General features: G+C 34.3%; 1 protein-coding gene across 1 annotated transcript; it reads right to left on the reverse strand.

The window, feature by feature from the left end:
* Nucleotides 1-147: 147 nt before the first annotated feature.
* Nucleotides 148-7,111, reverse strand: LOC132615141 (malate dehydrogenase [NADP], chloroplastic-like). The gene is made up of 14 exons (XM_060329720.1): nucleotides 6,777-7,111; nucleotides 6,374-6,467; nucleotides 5,240-5,326; nucleotides 4,816-4,900; nucleotides 4,279-4,460; nucleotides 3,146-3,216; nucleotides 2,972-3,062; nucleotides 2,195-2,269; nucleotides 1,999-2,100; nucleotides 1,789-1,911; nucleotides 1,087-1,155; nucleotides 928-996; nucleotides 647-700; nucleotides 148-525 (listed from the first exon to the last, which is right to left on the reverse strand). The coding sequence occupies exons 1-14, from the start codon at nucleotides 6,947-6,949 to the stop codon at nucleotides 472-474; spliced, it is 1,329 nt and encodes a 442-aa protein (XP_060185703.1). The 5' UTR covers nucleotides 6,950-7,111; the 3' UTR covers nucleotides 148-471.
* Nucleotides 7,112-10,102: the final 2,991 nt, after the last annotated feature.

Raw genomic sequence — 10,102 nt, forward strand, 5'->3', positions numbered from 1 at the left:
TTAGTCTATAAATAGCCATGAGTTAATATTTGATTATTCATAGGACTGGTAACTTTTTGGTGAAACTACTTCTGCGATCACTGCCTAGTGTCTACGAACATAGTTATACTGATGTTGGTGCGTTGAAGCTAAATTGCAATAGTGAGATTTAGTCATCAAACAAAAACTTGAAGCAAAATCTGATCTTGTACAAATAAACTCTAGTTCATCAAGGAACCTGTTCATGAGAAGATAGATACTTCCAGCGCTAGCAACATTTATTGCAAGTCTATCACCAAGAATCTACGGATGGACTTGAAAGTGTCGTATTTATTATTCCCTATTCTACCAAACTAATTGGTAGACTGATATCAATGGTACGTAAAATTACAAACACTGTCGTCGGCAACACTGTTATTCTTTTTTATCTAGGCAAGCTCTTCAACATAATCTGATAGTAATACATTCTGCAAAATGGTTTGCTTAGTGGTTTCACATTTCTCCAGGAAGCATTGTATCCCCTGGCAGATCACAGACAGCAATACCCTAAAAGGAGAAAGCAAAAAAATAATAAAAATAATAAAAAAATAATAAAAAAAAATGTTCATTTCAAGATAAAGAACAAAACAAAAGCTTTCAAGAGTATTTCATGGCTGTTTATACTCACCTCTCCTGTAAGGTGGGCTACACATCTTTTCTCCGCGAGCAACTCATCTTCTGACTGCAAAATTTTAGTAACTTAATTATATTATATCTCAACACGTTCTTTCAACCATATGTTTAATTGTGTGATCATCTCGTCTACAAGTTTAAATGGTTAGAGAGAGCATAGTTTTAATTACTTCATTATATTATGTCTCAACAGAACCTCTGTCCGAGCAGCAGATTGTTTCTTTTATGTTGAAGTGTGTGTATTTCTAAATTCGGAATACGAGAAAGGTTGAGTACCTTCTTTATACGGCTTCGAAGGTAGTCGTCAAATATTACTTCTTTGACCAGTTCATAGTCACCATCTCCCTGGAAACAATAAGTATTTCAGAGCTCATGGTAGTATATGCTTAATATTTGATCAGATGAATAGGAACCGAGGGAGAAAAAAAAACTTACCTTTGATCTACAAGGCATGCTGAAAACTATATCCTCTGCTATCCCATAAGGATTTCCACTTGTATACACCTACACATTTGTAGCAAAATTATAACAAGAAATTCCCAAGACTAAATCTAACTAGTAAATGGACTATAAAAGAACCATAGAGATGAGTATATCATATATGGTAAAAGTTCTTATTAAATTTCATGATCATAGAGATTATTCGAATTAAAGCATAGTGTATATGTTATACAACAGTTCTTATCATTCAGGTTTCACGTTAATAAGATTATCTGAACAAAAGCTTGGCCTTTTTCTCAGGTAATCTTTGCCCATACAGTGTGAAATTTATTGTCCTCCACTGAGAATTAAAAGGTGATAAAAAGGCTTGTCTTGCTAAACCAGCGACTCTCATATCAGTTTGTTGGAATAACCAACCAAAAGACACTCAAATGATGTGATACTGTGAGCTTTAGGACAAACCAGTTCGGTTTTATCTAAAAGGCCTCACCCTATCAAGAGTATCCTTACACGGTGTAAATTATGCCTTATATGTAACTTTTTTTTTTTAATCCGTTTCAAATGTACACTTTGTTTTCACATTCAACATTGACTTGCAATACAAAATACTTGGGCCATGAATTATGCAAAGTTTCATCAACCGGCGAAAAGCATGTTCTACCAGAGTAAATGAGTTAAGTAACAAATAGAACTTACTCCAGTAGAAAACCAGTCTCCTTCAGGTGTAGGAGTAACTAGAGACCTTATTGCATCAACTATTGACACAGCAGTTGATGCAGCTGAAGATCGTCCCCATTTCTGAATAAGTGCACCACCTCTCTGCAATATTTAACTTGAGCATTAGAGACTTTTTACAAAAAACAGATGAAAGGTGTAAGCTTACAAAATTGAAATCGATATTTTTACCTTTTGGACTATCTCAGTAAACTCTTCCTCTAACCATTTAGTGTCTTTGATCACCTCTTTGACTGGCAATCCATTAATTTTAGCATTTAAAAAGTCTGGAACCTGATAGGAAATTGTTTAACCATGATGTTAGTAAAATTAATGATGAAGTGAATAGCTTTGAAGATATTAAATATTGATTATGAAACACCACTACCTGTGTAGTTGAGTGGTTGCCCCAGATGGTGACATTAGATACTTTGTCATAAAAGACTCCAGCTTTTAGAGCTAGCTGCACATCCATGAGATGTTGTCTTTACTTCTTTGTTCATCATGAAAAGATGGGGTTAATTTCACGAATGGTCGTTGGACTTCACCGACGATCTATACTGCTTGGACTCTTAAAAAATGCTGAAGGGTGCTTGTCGGATCCGAAAGTAGTCATTTTTTGAAGGATCCAACATGGATGCAACAATATTTTTGGAGAGTCCGAGCAACATAGCCTATCATAGCAATAAAGTCACAATTTCTTTGTCACATTAAAGTAACTGAACTTTACTCCGGGATTACACTGGGGATACACTGGGTATGTTGTTGTATTAAAGTAACTTAACTGAACTGGGTATGCTTCGTGCACCAAGTTGCCTTTTTTCCCCTAAAACATTTAGGCTAAAAGTAACTGAACTTTACCGGCTTTAACAATATAATCATAACTTTACCTATTATAGCAATAAGTCGCTTTGAAGGTTATGTTTTGTCGTTATAGTAGGTAAGTCTAGTTGCATTACCATTATAGAGGATAAAGATCAGTTACTTCAACATGAGAAAAAGTAGTTCTGTGATTTTACTGCTATAGTGGGCACGGTTTAGTGGTTTCACCGTTATAGAGGTAAAGTTCAGTTACTTTAAACGTAGTTTTGTGACATTACTATTAGATGGATAGAGTTCAGCGACCATACATGAAATGAATCATGGAAAGAGGGAATGTAAATACCTGGCATTTTGCTCTATTTTCATCTAACCTAGTCAGCGCATGAAAGTTCTTTGCTGGTATGTTTGGAGCATTTTTCAAACAAATCAATGCACTAGAAAGAAACAGAAAGATATTAGCAATTAAACAGAATAGTATAAATAAACAGAGTTGGAATTGAGTGAAAGAGTTTATTACTTGGTATTACAAGGGTTCCCCACCACCATCACTTTGACATTACGAGATGCAACAGCATTGAGAGCTTTACCCTGTTACCATTACACAAACAGATGCAAAATATTGACTCAAAATCTTAGTTTTGTATCCCTCTAGAAACAGCAGAACCAGAAAACTTAAAAAAAAAAAAAATGACAAAAATAGTCATTTATGTTTGGGGTTGGTCTGAAATAGTGTATTAAATATACACCGAGTAGTTTTAGTCCTTTATATTTACAAAAGTTTGGAAAGTCTGCCGCAAGTGGTTGAAGAGCTGTTTGAGTGATGTATAGCTTAAGTTGAGCTCGCACCAAACAAAAAAGGAATAAGTTTCTAATTCCGAAATCGGCTAAATCATATTTGGTATCCGTTGTACTTAAAACATATAACAGTAGTTATATTTTACAGGATTGACTAGTCAGAAGCACGTGAGCTGTTTAAACTGAAGACACTGTCAAAACGGTTGTTGTCCAATTCATTCCCCAAATTTGTACCTTATAGAAAAACCAGGCCGGCCAGCAAACAAACTAATTCGGCACCAGAAAACCAGCACCAAAAGTAGACAACAACAACAACAACCCAGTGAAATCCCACATCGTGGGGTCTGGGGAGGGTAGAGTGTACGCAGACCTTACTCCTACCAAGGTAGGACGGCTGTTTCTGAAAGACTCTCGGCTCAAGAAAAGCATAAAAGCATAAAAAAAGTCAGATAAGGCTAAGAAATTCAAAGCGACATGGAAAAGCAATAATATAAAATAAAATAATGCAGTTTGTCTTGATGGGTTTTCAGGAAATGAATAACCAAAAGTAGACAACAAAAATAAAAACCAGATGATTGGGTGGAAATGAATTTGAGAAATTTGTCTTGATGGTTTTTCAGGTTAAACAGCTCACATGCTACTCACGAGCTAGTTCAAAGAAAAAAAAAAAAAACTATCATCCTGTGCTTTAAACATAACGGAGAGCAAAAGTGCTTAGTTTTTGTAAAGTGTTAAAACCATGAAGGTGTATATTTCAGGAAATAATTTAGACCAACCCCAAAAGTAATCGACTATTTTTGTCATTTTCTCAGATCTCAGAAAATTTTATATCTCAGGAGGAGAAGGAGAAGAGACCTGTTCAGCGAAGATTTGACCATTTATGTCCAATAAGGCAGATCGCTCCATACCGGGCCCTCGAGGCTTTGCACCAATGAGAAGTGCCCATTCTGCATCCTGGAACACCTCATAGGGATCTGTGCCTATATTCACCTCCCTAAGCAAAGGATACAAAGAGTCTTCTAGTTCCATAGCAACTCCTGCATAGTAACAGCTGAATATTAGTAAAGCAGATAAATCTGCATAACCAAAGGTGATAACAAAAGAAGTGTTTAGATGTGCATGCCTAAACAGGCTTCATGGATGTTACAAAAGATCTTTAAAGCTACTCAATATGTGGGGGAAGCTGGTCTTGATTATGCAGCAACCTTTCTTTATCAAGAGGATGCATTTGCTTCTTTGGTAAATAAAAGTGTTTTACTTACCAAAACAAAAGAGGATAAAGTGTGATGATAATTATGAATATATAAGTGAGCAGAAAATGGAATTTGGAGGATTATACACGTATCCGTCAACTTTGTTAAAGACTCTGAAGCAACATAGCTGAAGACGTACCTTCGAGTGCTTGAAATGAGCGGTCAGACCCCAACAACCTTAGTGCAATGGGTTGATCTGTCCCAAAAACCTCACCAGATGCAAGCTGAGAAATCAAACACATTGTGTAACTTTTCAGTTTCACCTGTGATTAAGTGGCTAAAACGAACAAGCAAAATCATGCTTGATAACAATTGTTCAAATGATTGATTCATGGCTCGACACACTTCGATCATTTAAAAGATTTTAGTGCAGAATTTTCACCAAGGTACTCACGCCAAAGAAGAGATTTAGCAGAAACATTAGTCTATAGAGGGACAGCAGGATCACAGGGCATAATAAATGCATTTCTTCGAGAAAGGAATCGAATAGAGTGGCAACATTTTGACAGAAAATTTTGCATGGATTTGTTTTTTGAAATTTAAGAAGATTAAGAGCTTCTTACTTTAAAAAGAAGATGATTAGCAATCATCCCAGCAGCACCTGAGACAACAACATTTATGATTTTCTTCCACGAACGCGTCTCTTCTTCCTGATAATTAAAAGAAGAAAAAGAAAAGAGTGATCATGCTTGAGAGTGAACACTTACATAAAAGCCAAAGATAGATTGAAATATAACCAAACAATTTATGATGATAGTTAATGCATTAAGAACAATTACTTTGCACAAGAAAAAAAAGGATATAGATGTATAGCTCATAGTTTTCATAAGCCAAGGCTAATTAATTGGGATCATTTTCAAGCTCATTTGTTATCTCATACTCATGTTCCTCCGCTTTCTTGCTAGTATATTTCTATGCTTATTTTACTTCTGTCACATGAATCTCAAACACAAATTGAACCATATGCTCTAGTTGATTAAATGAGGGTATCGAAGTGATCTATAGAAATCGTGAACTACTCTACAACTGCTCGAAGGTTTCGGGTTGGATGCTTCTTTAACAAATACTTCATAAGAGAGACTTAATACATGTTGAATACAATCATCATAAGATCTATTATATGTAGAGGCCAATGCGTATTATTAGGTTGATCTGTCTACAATCATCTAAAATATGCACTCGGGGCATAACTAAACACAGCTCAAATACTAGTCTACTAAAGAAAATACTGCATAATTCATAGTTTATTACTCCATATGTTATAGATTCAAATTATAAACACTGAATTTTTCTTTAGATTATCATGTGTTTTAACATGTTGTAGCAGGTTACATGCCTCATTTTTCTCGTTATTGATCCTACTCATTATGGACCATTACTTGTTGTTCGTAACTTATCACGCATTGGCAGTATAAAAGTTCTTTTGCACACTAAGTTAATCCTAGAGGCGGAACTACAGTTCTGCTCACAGGTTCGGTAGAGTCCAGTAGCTTTGGCTCATAAACTATATTTATGTTTGGAATCCACTTAATACATATAAATAATTTATTCAGAACTCAGTATGCCGCCTTTTCTTTAATTCAGAACCCATAAACTCAAAATACTAGCTCTGCCTCTGGTCACTTAACTCTCTCATATTATATCAAAATCAAGAAATCTAATTAGTATATTTACAGAGTATGCATGCAAGAACTTACAGCCTTGAGATCATAAGTGAGACAGAAAACTCCATAGCACTCTGCTTTCTTCTTTGGCTCATCAGTCTGTACTACTGTTGGTGCTTGAGCTTCTCTGCAGCATCAATCAAGACGATCAAATCAGATCATAAAATATAAAAAAAGATTAAAGAATCATTGAAAACACAATTGCAAAGCAAATATATACTCCTTATATCCCAATTTATCTGACGATTTGACTGAGCACAGAGTTTAAGAAAGAACGACAAATAAAACATAGACATCCGTGCCACTAAAAATGAAAAGTTTAAAGTCAAATTATTTCTAAATAAGGAAATATAACATTATTTTTCGCGACAAAGGAAAGTATGTAACATAAATTGGGACAGAGGAAGCAAGAAAAATCAAGAAAGTAACTACATACTTGGATGAAACAGAGCAACATATTTGAGAATAATGGGTTCTTGGTAAAGGCCTAGAGCTTAAGCGGCGTTGATGGGAAATTTGAGTTGAGGCATAAGAAAGTTGTGATGAATAAAAACTGCTCCTTCTAGTCAATGAAGCAGAAGAAGAAGGAATAAACTCTGCTACTGCCATTACAGCAGAGAGAAAACACAACTAGTAAAGTGAGGAAGTTTAAGTTGGCAAAAAAAGGTGAGATGTTTTGAGAGAATATTTAAGGAGAGTTTGAAGGGAAAGAAGAAGAGGACAGGGGAAAAGTGGAAATGAGTTTGTGGTTTTGGAGGGAGAAGAGAGGGACAGTATTTTGGATTAGAGTCTTGATTTTGAAATATAGGTATAAGGCCATAGGGTATGACACTTGTCAAGTACAATCCTCATCCCTTTACCTTGGCGTTATGTTGCAGCTAGTCATCTACATCTTGACTTCTAGCATGTTTAGTCAAGTTTATTTTTCTCCCAAAAATATTTAATTTAAAAAAGTAAAGTGTTTGACAAAGCTTTTAAGAGAAAATAAGTGTTTTTAGAATTAGCAAAAATAGTTTTTCAGAAATTAAAAAAAATAGTTTTTACCCAAAAGCACTTTTGCAAAGAATATACTTAGAAGTACTTTTTAAAAACCTGGTCAAACACTAATTGCTGCTTAAAGGTATTTTTTAAATTAATTGACCAAACACAAACTCTTTTTCACCGAAAAGTACTTTTGAAAAAAAAGCTTTTTAAAATAAACTGATTTTAGAAACTTGACCAAACAGGTTATTCATCACATGTAAAAAAAAATTTCTTATATATAAAATTTAAGTCAAATTTATTGGTTGGGCGAAACTCGTTTACACTCACTTTTGTTGTTATTATTTTTTTTTTCGGTTGCTGGTGAAAAATGATATTTTTATCTAGTGTTATGGTAAAATTAGATGAGGTGTGTTGTTAACTTCTTGTAGTAATTATAATGTTATTTCTGATTTGGCGGAGTGATAGCGTGAGGCTTGGTTTACTTTTTTTACTATCCTAAAGTTAGCTTGGAGGTGCACAAGAAGTTAGCTATGTGGTTTAGTAAAATACACATGACTTTTTGTAGCAATGTCCACATGATGAACAGTTTAAATCGTTGGAAACTACATTTTAAGGGCCTTAATTCTCTGTAATGTTTTAAAAGTTGGGGGCGTGAGGCGAGACGTTTTACGCAATACGAAGCTAGGCGTAAGTATCATGTATGTTCAATTTCATAATTTTATTTATATTCCTTATTTATATATTTTAGAAAAGAATCACTACAACATGAAAACATGATAGTATAAAGCATAAATATCATTACTCCAATAATAAAAAATATGATCTATAGCAAAAATACTTTTAAAACAACAAATCAAATTTAACGCTCGGGACTTACTTTATGCCCGGGACTTACGCCTCAAATTTTAGGGCGTACGCCTCATGGATCTGCACCTTTCATTTGCGCCCCGAGTGTTTTTGGTACGCCTCACTCTGAAACTCGCCCCGGACTCGTCCCAAAAATGCTTTTGAAAACATTGCTTCTCTGAATCTCGAAAAATGGTTAAGTGGGAAGCCACCAAACTGCCTGAGAATTTCTTAGTTATATTTTTTTAATCGAAACTAGGTAACCTTAAGCAAATCCAAGTAGGATATAATGTGTGTCAAAGTACTAATTGTTCCTATTTTTGCTTAAAATAAAATGAAATTAAATTAAGTGAAAGACCACACGTTGTTCTATTTATTCTGTTTATGGGAAGAAATGATATTAGGTTTCTAGTTCTTTACCCTCTAATAAGACATTAGGTTTTGAGTAGCCTATATGTATGGGTAGAGGCGGAGCCAGGATTCGAAGCTTGTGGGTTCAAAATTTTAATTCATTTAAGTTAATGGGTTCTAAATTATATAACAATTTATACATATTCAATGAATTTTTCAAGACAAATACAGAGCTTAGACCAAAGTTACTGAGTTTGGCCGAACCCTCGAATACTATGCTAGCTCCGCCCCTGTGTATGGGTATCTCGGTAAAAACATATATGTACGGTGTACCAAGTGTTTATATCAAATTAATAGATGCATGATATGTGTTTAAGTATAGACCTTTAACACTTAATTATGATTAATCATGTATTCTCACCTCATTAAATCGAACGGTAGTAAGAAACGACATATCCTTTCAATTGTGCATAATGACGAAATCCAGTGCTACTTGGCCAAAAAGTTGGATTGAAGAATGAAATGTCCTTAGGCTAGAAGATAAAAGCTTTTAATTTCGAATAAAACCAGTGCATGAGACAGAAGCACAACAAACTTCAAAAGATATTGGAAAAATTGACGTCGAACTAGAGCACACTATATTAGAATTGAATTTTTCGAAAAAGCATGTAGGTACTATAAAATTTCAAATGGAAATAGTAATTATTCTCTTGAATGCAATGCAAGTAACTTTTTTTGCTCGTCTTTTCCTTATTTTCTAGAGTAATTTTGGTTCTTTTTGTTTAATTTCCTACTGAAATATTCACCTACCTTTTTGAAAAAGATTTGGACTAGGAGGTGATGTTCCTAGTTAACTGTTTTTTTTTTTTTTAATTATAGTGGAAACCCGATCGTCATATGTTACCAACTAGTTATCGGATACGTGCGTTGCACGTATATTCCATGCTACTTAATACAAAATTTGGGGTTCACCTTAACAACAATTTAAACTTATCAATTACCATGTGTAGATGCCTAATGTTTCAATCCAGAATCAAGAACTAAGCAGACATTTGATCTTGTATTTTTTCAACCATTAATTTTTACCAAGTCAAAAAATGTGCAAAAGACTATAGGAAGACAATTGATTTACCTGTTTATGAGAGGAAAGTTGAGTGATATTCGCTATTATGAAAATTATCAATAGATAGTACTTAAAGTATACAATTCAATTTTTATTTTTGTTATCAGTACCGCAGAGAGCAACTGGTTAGTTGCTACGGGAAAATCTCGAGAACCCATGGTATGCAACAGAGAAACAAATTTCAAACGAATGAGAATAAAAAATTAACTACAGCACCAAGCCGCAAGCCTCCAAACGAAAATAAAACAAACATACAAAGAATTTGCAAGTTGTGAATTACATAGGGGAAATTACCAGTGAGAATTTGCTACATGCAGATATCAACATGTATTTACTTGCATAATAATTAGCTGTAATACACGTACTGTCACATCATAAAATGATGATTTAAGTTAAAAAGTGTTCCTTCTTGGTATTGCACCAAAAATGCTCGAATTTATTTACCTCAACTCGTCGCA

This window comes from Lycium barbarum, chromosome 10 (assembly GCF_019175385.1).
Source record: "Lycium barbarum isolate Lr01 chromosome 10, ASM1917538v2, whole genome shotgun sequence".
NCBI lineage: Eukaryota > Viridiplantae > Streptophyta > Magnoliopsida > Solanales > Solanaceae > Lycium > Lycium barbarum.